The sequence below is a fragment of the Monoraphidium neglectum genome (assembly GCF_000611645.1).
Source record: "Monoraphidium neglectum strain SAG 48.87 unplaced genomic scaffold scaffold00752, whole genome shotgun sequence".
In the NCBI taxonomy this organism is placed as follows: domain Eukaryota; kingdom Viridiplantae; phylum Chlorophyta; class Chlorophyceae; order Sphaeropleales; family Selenastraceae; genus Monoraphidium; species Monoraphidium neglectum.
In genome coordinates this window covers 8,088-21,991 of record NW_014012876.1, presented here as the reverse complement: position 1 = coordinate 21,991, position 13,904 = coordinate 8,088, and the positions used below count along the sequence as shown (strand labels likewise).

Below are 13,904 nucleotides of genomic sequence, written 5' to 3'. Positions count from 1 at the left end.
CCCCCGCCGCGCGGCCCCCCGCCGCCCGTCCGCGCGGCGCCGCCCGCCGCGGACGCTGGCCCCCGCAGCGCCTGCACTACGTGTTTGGAGAGCTGGGCCCGATCCCCAACCCCAGGGACCCCTCGCACGAGCTCTTCGCGACTGCCTACCTTCCATACAGTGAGCAACGCCCCGCGACGCGCCGCCTGCGGCGGCCACTCCTGTGGCCGCGGTGCGCGGCAGGCGGCGGGCGCAAAACGCAGCACGGCTTATCGACGCATGTACGCATCGCGCGCGCCGTCCCTCCCCGGCCCGACGCCCCCGCCGTTGCCGCCGCCCCCGATCCGCCCGTTTCCCCTCCTCATCCCCTCTCCCCACCACACACCGCCACACACCGCCAGACTGGGACTCCTTCCTGTTCTCAGCATTTCTCCGCCTGGTGCTGTCCCAGGACGCCCATGCGGGCAGCCTGCACTCGCATAAGGAGTCGGCCTGCGTCCTGGCATTCGCCTGGTCCCGCGCCCCCGCCGGCTCGCGCGAGTCGCAGCGCGCTTTGGACCGCCCCACGTGGCCGCATGGGGCGCCGCGCGCGGGCGCTGGCGCGGGCGCAGGAGCTGGTGTAGCGGCGGGCGCGGGCGCGGCGGCGGACGCTGGGATGGACGCGGCGGCGGGCGCGGGCGTGGCGGCGGGAGCAGGCACGGGCGCGGGGGCAGGCGTGGGGGCGGATGGGCGGGCGCTGAGGGTAGAGACACTGGAGGGAGCGGGGCCCCCGGCGGCGGCGGGCGGCGCGGGGGCGGACCAGGGGCGCCCTCAGTATCATCACCACCAGCAGCAGCAGCAGCAGCAGCAGCAGCAGCAGCAGCAGCAGCAGCAGCAGCCGTCGCCGCCAGCCTGGGCGCATGCCGCGGCGCCGGCGGCGCCCGGGGGCGCCGGGGCATGGAGCGGCGCCGGCGCCGCGGCGCCGGCTGTCCTGTGTGTTCTTGGGGGGCCCTTGGGGTTGCCCTGTGCGCCGCACGGGCTGGCTGATGGGGCGCCTGCGGCCCCGCACGGGCGCCCAGGGCAGGCGTTGGCCGGCACAGGCGCGCCGTCGTGCCCTGCGCCAGCCTCTGCAGGCGCCGGCGGCCGCGCGTTTGCGTCGTGGCGGAGCCTCGTCAGCCCCAGGGCGGTCGCGGCGGGCGAGGCTGAGGTGGCGCGGCGCGCGGCGCAGGGGGCGCTGGCGTCGCTGCCGGATTTCGGGACGGCCTGCGGCGCGGGCCCGCCGACGGTGGAAGAGCTGCGGCGGCAACACGGGTGCGCGGAGGGCTGTTTTTGCACGCATGTGGTGTCGGGGAGGCAGCTTGTACATCGTTGTGCGCTGGCGGTTGCAATCTGTGTGAAAAGGCGCGCGCGCGCGTGCGTGCGTGTGTTGTGTTTGTACGTGTGCGCACGTGCCTGCGTGCGTGCTTGCGTGTGTGCATGCTTGTGTGTGGAGGGTGGGGCGCAGCGCGTGGCATCCTGGAAGGGGTCTGCTGAAGCCCTCTCCCCATCTACGGGCCCTGGCTGCTCTGGGGCTGCGCCAGCTCTCACGAATCGCTTTCGACTTGGAGTTACGGTCCCCTTGCTGCAGGGCTGGCCACCTAAGACACCCTTTGAAGCCATGCTCGCTCACCCCATGCCCTTGCCCATCCTTGCCCTTGCGGGCACCCTGGCACCTCGCCGCTCCGCACGCCCAGGCCCCTGCTCGGGTGATCGACGGCGGCAAGGTGGCTGAAGAGGGGCTGAGGCTCGCGGGCAGGTGCACGCCCCTGCCTTGCAACCCCTGACACCGCCTCTGCAACCCGGCACTTGAGCCTCAGATCAATAAGTACATGGCAACGACGCAACTGCCAGGCAGCCACGCCGGCCGCTGCCTGGGAGCCCCGCTTGCTCGCGGGTGCGTCGGTGTGCGCAAGTTCGCCTGGTAGCAGTGTGCTGTTTGCTGCAGCCGTTTTCTTTGCTTGCTACATGTTCGAATCTGGCAGCCGTTTGTTCCAACATTTCTTTGAGCTTTGCCGATCTCATGTCTCCCCACATTTGGCTTCACGCATACTTGCTCATGCCCGCTCCATCGACCCCCAACCGCTGCACTGCTCGCCATGTCAGCGCCCGCTTTTCATGTCAATGCTGTCCAGGCCGATCCCTCCGCGCAATTTTGTCCACCTAGTTATGCTTAGTAGCTGACAAGTCTTTCATGAGCGACTCCACACACTTGCAGCATCTCCATCGCGCAATGCACCGGCGACAGCCCCGCGTGCCCCGCCCCAACGTACCGGTTTGACTAGTGTCGCCGGCAACAGCAGCACGGCAGGCCCCTGAAACCCAGGTGGCCCTTGTGAGCCCTTGCACCCCGAATTCTTGCACACCACTTCCTCACCCGTCCTTTGATTACAATATGCACGCTTGGCGCACCTCAAAGTATCCCAAGCTTACCCCTCGTGCTTTTCGCCGCACCCCTTTCACCCCCCCCTCCCATGGCGGCCGGTCAGGTGCTTGGGGCCTCGTGTCCCTTGCGCGCCCGTCAGCTGCCAGCGGGCCGTTTCGTTTGGACGCTCCCCTTCCCGAGACCCCACCCCACGATGCCTGCAAGCAACGCCGTGGCGCACGCTATTCGACCGAATGCGCGCTCCTGTGTGATTCTTACAGGGCGAATGTTGGCGACTGTTGGTGTAATCTGGTGCCATCCGGGCCTCTCCATCCTCAGAGCCCACGCGCAATTTACGGGTTGGGAGCTAAGGCGCCCGCAACGGGCGGGCCGGGACAATGTTTGGCGGGGCGTGTGCCGGCGTGTGCTGTGTGCGCCGTCACCGGGGCCGGGGTAAATGAATGTGGTGTGTGCAGCTGCAATGAACGCGCGTCGCTGTGTGCCGCGGGGGAGGCGGAGCGGCGCTGGGCGCACCGTGCCTCCCCCCGCAGCGCCCGCAAGTACTGCCGTTTCGCGCTGGGAGAGGGACAGACAAAAAAGGGGCGCGGTCGGCGCGGCCCGCGCAGGGGGCGGCCGGCACCCCCTGTGGCGGGAGCGACAGCGGTCGCCTGGCGGGGCGGCGCGCAGCCTCGCCGTCGTGGGCGGCCAAGCCCTTGTCAAGAGCTGCAGCCCGCCAGGGGGGGCAGGCGCGGCCCTTGGACTTGTGCAAGCCAGGGCCGCTGAAAACTCTGGCGCTGGCGCCACATGGGCGCGGGGGAGAACAGGGGCGGGCCTGGCGGGGCCATCGAATGGGGGCCAAGAACAGATCAGGCGTTCAGCCGCAGAGGGGCGGGCTTGGCCGCTCGCCCCCTGCTTTCAAAATTTGGCGGCGACGCCCAGGGCCCCCGCCCGGCACGCCCACGCGTGACGTGCCCGCCGGGGGTGGGTTGGCGCGCTCGTCGTTTTGGGAGTCTTCGGATGGCAGGGCAGGGAACAGATTGGAGCCGGTATTCTAATCACGGGGCCCTGCTCGTGGTGCCGACGCGAGCAGCGACCCATCGACTCGAGACGTGGCGCGCGGGGGCCGGAGAATGAGGGTTGTTGCCCAGGGCTCTCTCTCTCTCGCTCTCGCGCGCACGCGTGCACATGGGGCGGCGCGACCGCGGCGCGGGCGGGGTACAAGGGTGGTGCGGGGCCGCGCGGTGGCGGCGCGCGGCCGGCGCCGCACGAGCGGGGCGGTGAGGGCGAGAAGGCGAGAGTGCGCGGATAGGGTGTGGGGCAGGGCGGGCCGCTGTCTCAGCCGCGGTGGTGTGCATGCGCGGCTTTGGTCTGAGGTGCTTCCGGGATGGTGGGTTCGGCGTGGCGCCCTCCGGGCCCCTCTTTCTCTCTCTCGTTCTCTCCAAGCATGCCCCGCTAATCGCGGGGCCGAGCCTGCGCCTCGCACCGCGGCGGCGCGGGTGGCGCCGCGTCCTCAAAACAGGCGCAGGCCCGGCGCGTGCGGGCGGGTAAAAGGGGCCCCTTGTGTTGCTGAAAAGCGCATCGGGAGACGCGCGGTGGGGGGGCGGTACAGGGCTCGCACCAAACCGAAAAAGGCGCCGCTCAATGGCATTCTCGCTCCTGAATGACGACAGGACAACGCACACTCTCGGGGGCGATGGGGCGTTTTGCAACCTCCATTCTCCCTCTCCCATCGGGTACATAATACGTAAGCAGAGGCCCCGCAACGACGGCGGCTGTTGGCTCTGCGGGAAGGCTCTCGTAAGCGAAATTGCGCGTTTTCGGTAAAGCTGTTCGGCGCGTGGCAGCTGCGTTACGCGCCCGCAAGACGAGCTCCCCCCCCTCTCGGGCACCGCGGACGGCGGGAGCGCGTGGCGCCGCAAGGGCCGGAGTAGGGGTGGCAAGGGGGCCGATGGCAGCGCAGCGCGTGCGTCGAACAACGCGACGCAGCAGGGGCCAAAAGTCGGAGCGCGCCAGGCAGCTCAGGAGGGGGCCGTTTCAATGTGAGCCGAGCTGGGGAGGCCCTGTGCAGGGCTCGCCCGCTCTCGGGGTGGCCCTCGCTTGAGGTCAAGCCAAGCCAGAAGGGAAAGACAGTAAATCTTAGAAACTGGACCTGCCCGGGGCCTTTCGCCGGGGGCAAGGGTGGGGTGGCGGCGCGGGCTCAGGACAGAATGAGGTCAAGCCTGGGCGCCGTGAGTTTCGTCGCAGCACGAGGCGGGCAGGCACAAACGGCGCCGCGCGAAGGGCGGGCATGACACCGCTGAGGCTTGCGCACTTGCCGCGTACGCAGCGTGCTCCGCGGCGCGGCGCAGCGCGAACCGCACGCGAACGGCGGCTCACGGCGGCGCGCACGCGCTGACAAGCGCCGTGGCTGCGAGCCACGCGCCCCGCGCCAGGGGCGGCGGCGCCGCCGACAGCCGCGCGCGCATCAGCGCGGCGGCCAGCTCGGCGGCCAAGCCGCGGGCCGCGCCGCCGTCGGCCTCCGGGCCCGGCTGCTCGATGGCTGACGAAGACGAGAGGACGGGCCCCTGCGTAGCCCCGTGGTCAAACTCCGCGTCGTCGTCGCTCATGCTGCCAGAGCACCCGTCCTCCTCGTCTCCGACGTCGTCAGCAGCGCTGCCGCCGCTGCTTGCCGGCGCGAGGCGCACGGTGCAGGCGACGCCGCCCAGCAGGCACTCCTCGTCCTCGTCGATGCTCCAGCTCGGCAGCAGCTGCCGTGAAGCCGCCGCCGGCAGGGCGAGCGCCGCCGCGGGGACGCCGCGCGCGCCGGCGGCGCCGGGGCTTTGGGTCGGCGTGTGGGCCGCGGGGCGCCGCTTGGCGAGCGCGAGCGCGCTGTCGCCGGCCCAGGGGTTGTGCTGCAGGTCCTGTATGCAGGAGAAGCTCTGCGACTTGCCGCTGTAGTTGCGCGACAGGCCGCGGCCGCCCAGGCCCGTGCTGCGCCGCTTGAGCGGGGCCCGCGAGACGCGGCGCAGGTGGTCGTGCGGCGGGGGCGCGATGACGGCGCTTTGACCGGCGGCGGGGTGCGCGTGCTGACCGTGCGCGGGATGATGAGGCACATGCTGCTGCTGCTGCTGCTGCTGCTGCTGCATTGGCAGCATGAAAACAGAGGTGGTGGCCTTGGGGGTAGTGGAGACCATGCCCTCGGCCGGGCTTGAGCTGGCGACCTGGCCGGTGCGGTTTGAAGCAGGGTCCGGCAGGTCGGTCTAGTCAGGCACCACCCTGGGTGAGGGGCGCGCGCGTGGCGTCCCAGGTGCCCAGCACATGGGGGCTACGGCCCACCATTTCGGCTGCATTGGTGATAGGAATTCCGAACCAAACGCTTTGCTGGACCGATCAGGGTAAATGAGCCCAGGGTGCAGCGCGCCCACTTGGAGAACGAGCCTCCCCAACGGACCCCGTTGCGCCTCTCAGCAAGCCAAGATGTATTGAAACAACGCGCCTAAACTTCACAAGGGAGCTGGGCGCTCGATGAGCAACGCAGTGAGGTCCCTGGCGTCAGGAACGCGTCAAAGGGTAGGCGCTGTGCTTTGTGTGTCTGCTGAATGGTGAGTATAGTTCTCTTTGATTAAGGCTGTGACCTCAGGAATACTCGAGATCCATACGGTACTTCAACCCAGGGTGGGTGCTGTCATTGTGTTGTGGAGGCGCGGACAGTGAGTTGTGACTGGCTTGGAGAGTTTGTGAAATCTGGTGGCAAATTACTGCAAGCCTGTGAAACTCGAGATGCTCAAGTGCGATTAGGGTGGAACCGGTTGCATGCCCATTTTCACACGCAGCCATACCGTAGCGCTTCTGATGACAAGCATGCGGGTATCTTGTCTTTTGACAATATCCGCTCACCATCAGGCCTAGGCCCTGTGTCACGACCCGCATGGGCCACCACAGCAACATGATCAATTGTCAGTGACCGACAGGGCGGGAACCCGTCATGTTGTTGTTGGGTCCACTGAAGGAGCGCTGCTTCATATCGATACAATGTCACGTCATGAGACCCGTGGACGCTCATCAGCGCACTTTTGATACATATCACCAACGAACTTTCACAGCAGCAGCAATCCCGCCGTGCCAACTGCATGATTGCACCGCCCCAACGCCCGGGGGGGGGGAGGGGGGGCAAATATCCTAAGCAGTGTGCATCCGCAGCTGTCTTGCACCTGCCCCCGCTGCCGCTGTGTCCAAGCCCGATGAGGCTCCGCCACCAGCGGGCCCCCTGCCTCGGTTACAGCCACGCCCACTGGGTGTGGCACACCAGCTCCCCTTGTACCTGGTCCCGCTCGCGCTCAACTTCCGCTCACCTGGCAGCCCCGCCCCTTTCCCCACATAGAGGAGGATGCACACCTCGGCTTCGGCCTTGGCTGCAGGTGCACGCGCTGGCGCGATGGTTTGCAGAGAGCTGGGGTGCACTCCAGCACGGTGAAAAGCCCTTGCCACTGAAGGGGAGTGGCAGCTGTCAACGCTCGCATGCAGCCGTTGCAGCTGCTTGAGCACGTCGCATTGGGCCGCCGGCCCTTGCTGTGCTGGTCGCGCAGTCCCCGCCCTCACCTTGGGCTCCAGTTGATACTCGCGGCCGTGCCCGCGTGCAATACGGGCTGCTACCCGCAGAACGACCCCGGCGCCCCTCTGCCGACGCGCACTGCCAGCGCCCTCGCTTCAGGATGGCGGCGTGGTGCTCGCCGGCTGCCGGCTCCCAACCCAGAATTCAAAGGCGAGTCGGACAGGAACGGCCAGCCACAACCTGCTGGCCTTTATACAAATTTTACTCCAACCCCGTCCCATGCTACTCAGTTGCCTGTTGCGTGTGACGCCACCCCCTGCTGCGGCTGCTGCTGCTGCTACTGCTTGCTCCGCCAAACTGCAAGCCGGTTCAGTGCTGCTTCACTAAAACCAATGCATGCGTCTGCCACAGCGTGCGACTTTTCTTGCCATCACCCCACCCCCACAAGAGCGCAAGTCTTCAGCCCCTCACACGATGGCTCACCTGCTGTCTGAGCAGCCGCTGGCCCACCATCGCGGCATGAGGAAACCACACAGTTACTATATCTCTATATGCTAGACACCCCCGCTCCACTGCCGCACGCACAGGCGCCCCGCAGAGAGCATGCGTTGCGGCTGCTTACACTGCCATGAAGCAGCCTTCCTATGCGTCGTGGCTGCCGCGCATTGCGACGCGCCATGCACCAGAAATGCCCCCAGCTACTCTGGCTTCGCCCAACTCTGAAATGCGCCCACGCACAGGCCGCTCCTAATTCCGTGCAGCTGAATGTGCTGCACAGGCCGCAGGCCGACAGCTGCGTGTAGCTGCCAAAACGGCGCCAACCGGACTCCAGGCGATTACGCAGCCCTGCGGCCCCAGTGGCCAGGTCTTACTTGGTGACGGCTAATGCGCATCAGGGCACAAACTGCAGGTGTGTTCCGGCTGCATTGGCCGCCAACGCCTCTGTCAGCAGCTGCTGGTGTTGGTCTGACAGTGGCAAGCCCATGTTGGCCGCCGCCTGTAGTGCTGTGGTCAAGTCATCGGGCCCAGCAGCCTGCCGCTTCTCGACCATCTCGTCTGCCAGCAGCTGCGCCTCCCAACACGGCAGCGGCAGCTCCATAGTTGACGCCGCCCATAGCGTCTTGGCAATGTCCTGCGCCGTGGCCGCCCGCAGCCTCTGCACAAAAGCCTCCACAAGCTGCTGCGCCTGCCGACCTGGCAGCGGCAGTTTCATGGTCGCCACCGCCCACAGCACTGATGCCACCTCCCACGCCCTGGCTGCTGCACGGTTCCGCATGAACGCCTGCACCAGCTGCCGCGCCTCCTGATCTTCCAAGGGCAGCTTCATGGCGGCCGCGGCCCATAGCATTTGAGACACGTCCTGCACCCTGCCTGCTCCCCGCTTCTGCATAAACGCCTCCACCAGGTGCCGCGCCTGCTGATCTGGCAACGGCAGCTTCATGATGGCCACGGCCCACAGAGTTTGGGACACATCCTGCCGGTGTGCTGCGAGCCGCTGCTGCACCAAAATTTCCACGAGCCGCCACACCTGCTGCGCAGGCAACTGCAGCCCCAAGGAGGCCGCTGCCCACAGGGTGTTGGACACATCCTGCGGCTTGGCTGCCCAGCGCTGCTGCACTACCACATCCACAAGCTGCTGCACCTCCTGTTCTGGCAGTGGCAGCTTCAGGGTGGCTGCCGCCCACAGGGCGTTGGACAACTCCTGCGGGGTGGCGGCGTGCCGTTGCTGCACCAAAGCCGTGACCAGCTGCATTGCATGCTGCTGATTGGTCTCGTAGGCTTGCCTCTGCAGCCGCGCAGCCCAGTACAGGGCGCGCGAAACATCCTGTGCATCAGCAGCCAATGATGCACCGGCAAGCCGCTCCAGGCAGGCGTCCAGCAGCGCCGCCTCTACAAACTCTGCCCTGCCGCACGCCCACACGATGTTGACGAGCTGGTGCGCTTTACACTCATCCAGTTGCGGCTGCAGCCGCGCCCAAAGCCGCTGCATTAGCAGGTGGGAGGCTCTGCTGGGCGACAATCGGTGTGATAACCCTGTTCGTTGGAAGCATGCTGCGATGTGGATGTGATTGAAGGCTGCGCCGTGCTGCTGCTCCAAGTCCATAAGCTGTCGGAGGCTGCTGGCATGGTGAATCCAGCGAGTCAGCAGCGGCGCATCCGGGGAGGCCTGCACGATTCGGAGTAGGACAGCGCCATCGCATGGGCCGGACACAGCGCAATGCACTGAGCAGGGAAGACGCAGCATACGGGCGTCAGAACGCCGTCCTGCGCGCAGGCAACGCATCAACCACCAGTGTTGCAGCAAGAGATTCTCGTCCACCATATGCAGACCCGCGCTCCTCACCTTGCCTGGCGGCCAGCGATGCAGCAGCAACAACCCCTCCGCAGTGTCCTCTGCAGCGTGCTCCCTTTGGCCACTCGGGTCTGCAACACTGCGGCTGATGCTACTTGTGCCGTGCTGGCCACTGCCAGCGCTCCAGCGGCGGGAAGGGCCGTGATCAGCTTCAGGAGTGGTGACACGGCAATTCCACACACCTTCAGAAGCGCTTTGGTCGCCACTGCTGCCTCCTCTGATCCTGCTGCCGCTGCTGCTGCTGCTGCTGCCGCTGCTGATGTTGCTGCCTCTGCTGCTGCTGATGCTGCTGCCGCTGCTGATGCTGTTGCCTCCGCTGCTGATGCCGCTGCAGCTGCTGCTGCCGCCGCTGCTGCTGCTGTCGCCGCCGATGCTGCTGAAGCCCCTGTTGCTTGTGCCGCCGCTAATTTTGCCGCTCAAGCAGCTGTTGTTCCAGCTGCACCCTCCAGCACTCATATAACATGCGAAGGCATGGCTTCTGACCCCACGGCTGCCCCTGCCCCGGCTCCAAACTATCCCTGCATTGATGCCCCCGGCGCTTGCTGAGCCACTGCTTATGTCGTCGCGGCTGCTGCTGTCCCCTGCACTGCAAATGCTGCTGCTGCTGGTGCTGCTGGCCTCACTTCCACTGTCCTGAGGTGGTGCACCATTACCCTCATCAGCACCCGCTGGCCATGGGCGGCCTGCTGCGGCACGCCGCGCGGTGCTTGCGGTGGTGCGGTGCTGCACATGCTGCAGTTGAGTCAGCTGGCAGGCCTTCTGACAGCTCCAAAGGCCGCGGTATGCTTGCAGTCCCGCGACCAGCGTATCCACTGTTTGTAGGCGTTTGCGTGCGTATGATGAGCGCAGGGCTGGACCTGCTGATTGCTTGCAGCTTGGGTGGTGCACATGTGGCGCGCGAGGCAACAGCAGAGTACCGCTTGTGTGAGCACCACACTCACCATAGCAGCTGCATCCTCTGAGACAGAGATCGCTGAACATCCTCACCAGCATTGGGTATCAATGCTCTTACAACCTGCATGTGCGCTGCGTCCACTGTGACATTATAGTACTGTGCTCGGTGATCTGCGGCAGCCGCATGAACGAGTATAAAGTGATGTCTACAGACACGATCCAGCTCGCGACGGGTGCATGCAGCGGCGCCAAGTATCATACGTCAAGCCGGCACCACCTGGGCGCTGCAGTAGCTGCCGAACCCGGCGAAGGCGCAGTCCTGTTGCATGGCATCTCCGCTGTAGATCCCTGATGTCCAAGGGTGTTGTCCTTCAAAATTGCAAGCCCCTGACAAGCTGACTCCTCCCAAAAAGGCGGTGCAGGAGAGCATGCTCCTCAATTCACGGCTGGACTAGTAGCGGACTGCGCGGCTGCGATAATGGAGTGCAGGGCCGCAGGACAAGGGCCAGCAAACGCCACCGAGCACTGGGTCGCAGCATGTGCATCCTGAGCACAACCTTCGGTCCTGACCAGTGCAGGGCGCCGTTTCAGCCGCCACAGCTTGTCTAAGGTCAACTTGGCCCGCGCTGCCCCAACTGCAGGCATTGCCAGCACCACTGCCTGAGCCTTCCAGCCCTGGGTACACCCGGGCCACGTGGCACCACAGTGCCCATCAAGTGGTCCAATGACGTCCGCTCCAGGTATCACACACCGATGCAACCACGCAGCTGCGCACCCCAGGGGGCTGCATCGCCGACGGCTGCCTGTGAGAATGTCCTACCCTGCGCTACCCGATTCAAGGCTTCTCTGGCCAGCAGGACCAGGCTGCTGCTCCACTGCCATCAGGGACACATGACGCCCATGGACAGACGTTGACGCTTACAGGAAGAGCAGCAGAGCCATGCATAGCACAATGCTGCGAGTCGGAAGTCGTCACACATGATTAAACATCGTGCTGCTCTGTCAGCGCCTGTCCCTGCTGCGACTGCGTCCGCGCCTGCGATCCTCGTCGCGCCGCCGGTGGGGGCTCCTGCTGCGGTCGCGCCGCCTCTCTCGCGCCTCTTGCCGCTGCGCTTCCTCCCATCTCCGCCCGTCCGCCCGCCGCTCATGGTCATCGGCCCGCCCCCCGCTCCTGCTGCGACTGCGCCCATACGCGTTTCCGTGCTTTCGCTCGCGGCTCCTGCTGCGCCCGCGGCCCGGGGCCTCCCGCCTGCTGCTGTGCCGCTCAGGAGAGCCGGGGCGCTCGCGTGCGGCCGGTGCGCCTGCCGCCTGCTCCCTTGCCGAGCTGCCGCCCCGCCGCAGCTCCTCTGCAGGGGCTGCAGGGGCGCGCCCGTGCGACTCCGCGCCACCGCCAGCGCCGCCCCTGTGCAGCGGCTCCCTGCCCGCGCCTCTCGCCTCGCCACCACGCCGCCGCGGGCTCCGGCTCCTGCTGCGCCCGCGGCCCTCGCGCTCGCTGCCGCTGCTCGTGCTTGATCTGCTATGAGACCGCTTGCGCTTGCTGCGCTTGTTGTCGCTCTTCTCTCTCTTGCGCTTCTCCTTTTTCTCCTTTTTTGCCTTCTGCGCAGCCGCATTAGCAGGGTGCAAGAGGATCAGCTGACTGCGCAATCAGCCAGGCGTGCAAAGCATCCATCCAGTATCGACGCTGGCAGCAGGATACAACGCCAGCACCTGCTGCCAACCAAACTCAGCGCCGCCTCCCACCCCCCACCCCCCCCGAAACAGGGCCAAACGCGATCCCCTAGCAACCATCTCCACCCCTAATGTCGCGCACCTTGCCCGCTTTCTTCTCCGAGCGCCGCTCCTTGCGCTCCATCTCCGCAAGCTGCTCCGCCGTCATCAGGCCCGCGTCGCCGCCGCGGGGGCCGCCCGGCAGCGGCGGGGGCGGTGGGAAGCGCGCTGCCGGCGCGAGGCCGGGCAGCGTCTCGCGGTCCTGGCCATCCGTGGCTGCGGGGGCACCCGACCTGCGCGGGCGCGCAGCGCCAGGAAGCCCAGGCGGGGCTTTGATGGGCGATGGCCAGCAGCAGCAAAGGCAGATGCACCCCAAAATTCTGTATATACCTCCAGTCTTCGCCCCTCAGTGAAGTGCAGCGTAGATTCTGCACACGCAGCAGATGCACACACACTGGAAGAAGTGAGAAGAAACGAGACACCAGCGCTCACCCGTGATGGAAGCCGAGTCCGTGGCCATGACCAGAGTCCCCTGCACCGCTGCCGCCCGCCTCGCCTTGCTGCTGCTGCTGCTGCTGCTGCTTCATCGCATCCTCCAACTCCTGCTGGCTCATGCCCTGAGCGGCGCGCAACGACTGGGGTCGCAGGCCCAGCGCCTGCAAGGATGATTGGGTGGGGTCTGAGTCAACGTCGCAACACTGTACGCCCCAAGAGGCAAACCTTGATTGATGCAAAATTCACTGCACACGTTCAAACCCCAGGAGATATCCTGCAAAAGCCCACCGCGGCGGTCGCACGGCCCCCGCACCTCCTCGATCGCCGCCTGCTCCTGCGCCTTGATCGCCGCGCGCTCCGCCGCGAGCGCGTCGGCGCCCTGCTGCCCCTGCGGCCCCTTGGTGTACCAGAACAGGTCCTTGCCCTTCTGCCAGCGCCCTGTTGGCGCCATCACAGAGTGGCCCAGCCAGTAGTCCCTGTCTTTGTCTGTCTTGACCTGCAGGCAATCGGTGGTCGGGAAGGTCGCTGGGTTGCTTCACCTGCCTGGACGTCCTCCTCCCCCAGCTCAACCGCGACGCAAGCACAGTCGCACAGTCGCAAATGCACATTCGGTCTCTCCCAACTGACCCACTCACTTGCTCCCAGTTGAACTGGTCCCTGCCGCCCCGCGCGCCGGGCCTCGGGGGTCCATTGTACAGCGACATGCCGCCCGCCTCGCGCGCGCCAACACCTGCAGTAGAAGCGGCAAGACAGGGAGGCTGTGGATGCTGCACCCAGCAGAGGCGTAGCATTAACCTATCCTCCTCTTAAGCGCATGCACACTTGATGTGCACGCGTTCACGTTCCCATGCATGACCATGAGCTTGGTGCAACTGGGGCGGGCGCGCTGCAGCAGCGAATGCAGCGGCGCCACTGCAGCTTGGTAGAGCCTGCACTCCTCACCGCTGACGATTCCAGCCGCGGAATATCAGTGACAATACGCGTGTGGCAGGAGCCCACCTCAGGTGCGCTCACGAGCTTGAGGGGCCGCTGTCTGCACCGTGTGCCAGGAGAACGCTACGAGTGAGGGTTTTCTGTTCAGTACAATATGTACGGTACCGATAGTAGTTTATGGTGTCATAGAACGGTATCATACGGTACGCCGGCTTGCCTCGCTTCGACCCAAAAAGGGGAAGGTGCGTGCAAAATCTGAAATTCGCAAGCCTGGCCAGCTGCACAGGGAAGCTCGGCTGCCGCGCGTACACCTGTTGCAACTGCAGCATAAGCGTGCCTCTCGGAGGAACATACTGCGCCAGCCCGCCGACGATCTGGCGCGAAAGGCCATCGACGACGTGCCAGGGGCAACTACAGAGAGCAACGCCAGCCCCACTTTCAGCACAGGGAGCGTAGAACGCAAGTCATGTCCCTTTTGAAGCAAGTGCTGCGCGCTGGCCGCAGCGCGCGGCGCGCGGCGGCACAGGCTGCAGTCAAAACCTGGCGTGTCGTTCGGGGGCGCTCTGCCGCCCGTCGCCGCGCCGCTGCCGGAGCCGCGGTGGCATGCACCGCCGTGACCGCGGCGCTGGCGG

General features: G+C 66.3%; 3 protein-coding genes across 3 annotated transcripts; all 3 read right to left on the bottom strand.

Annotated features, from left to right (window-relative positions):
- Positions 1–4,731: 4,731 nt before the first annotated feature.
- On the bottom strand, positions 4,732–5,532 carry MNEG_5143 (hypothetical protein; the record flags this gene model as incomplete). The annotated part of the gene is made up of 1 exon (XM_014046386.1): positions 4,732–5,532. The coding sequence occupies one exon, from the start codon at positions 5,530–5,532 to the stop codon at positions 4,732–4,734; it is 801 nt and encodes a 266-aa protein (XP_013901840.1).
- A 2,250-nt stretch (positions 5,533–7,782) lies between these two features.
- MNEG_5142 (hypothetical protein) lies at positions 7,783–8,643 on the bottom strand (the record flags this gene model as incomplete). The annotated part of the gene is made up of 1 exon (XM_014046385.1): positions 7,783–8,643. One exon carries the CDS (start codon positions 8,641–8,643, stop codon positions 7,783–7,785), a length of 861 nt encoding a protein of 286 aa, XP_013901839.1.
- Positions 8,644–11,914: 3,271 nt separating this feature from the next.
- Positions 11,915–13,043, bottom strand: MNEG_5141 (Multiple myeloma tumor-associated protein 2; the record flags this gene model as incomplete). The annotated part of the gene is made up of 4 exons (XM_014046384.1): positions 11,915–12,137; positions 12,337–12,500; positions 12,653–12,835; positions 12,975–13,043. 4 exons carry the CDS (start codon positions 13,041–13,043, stop codon positions 11,915–11,917), a joined length of 639 nt encoding a protein of 212 aa, XP_013901838.1.
- Between the last annotated feature and the right edge of the window lie 861 nt (positions 13,044–13,904).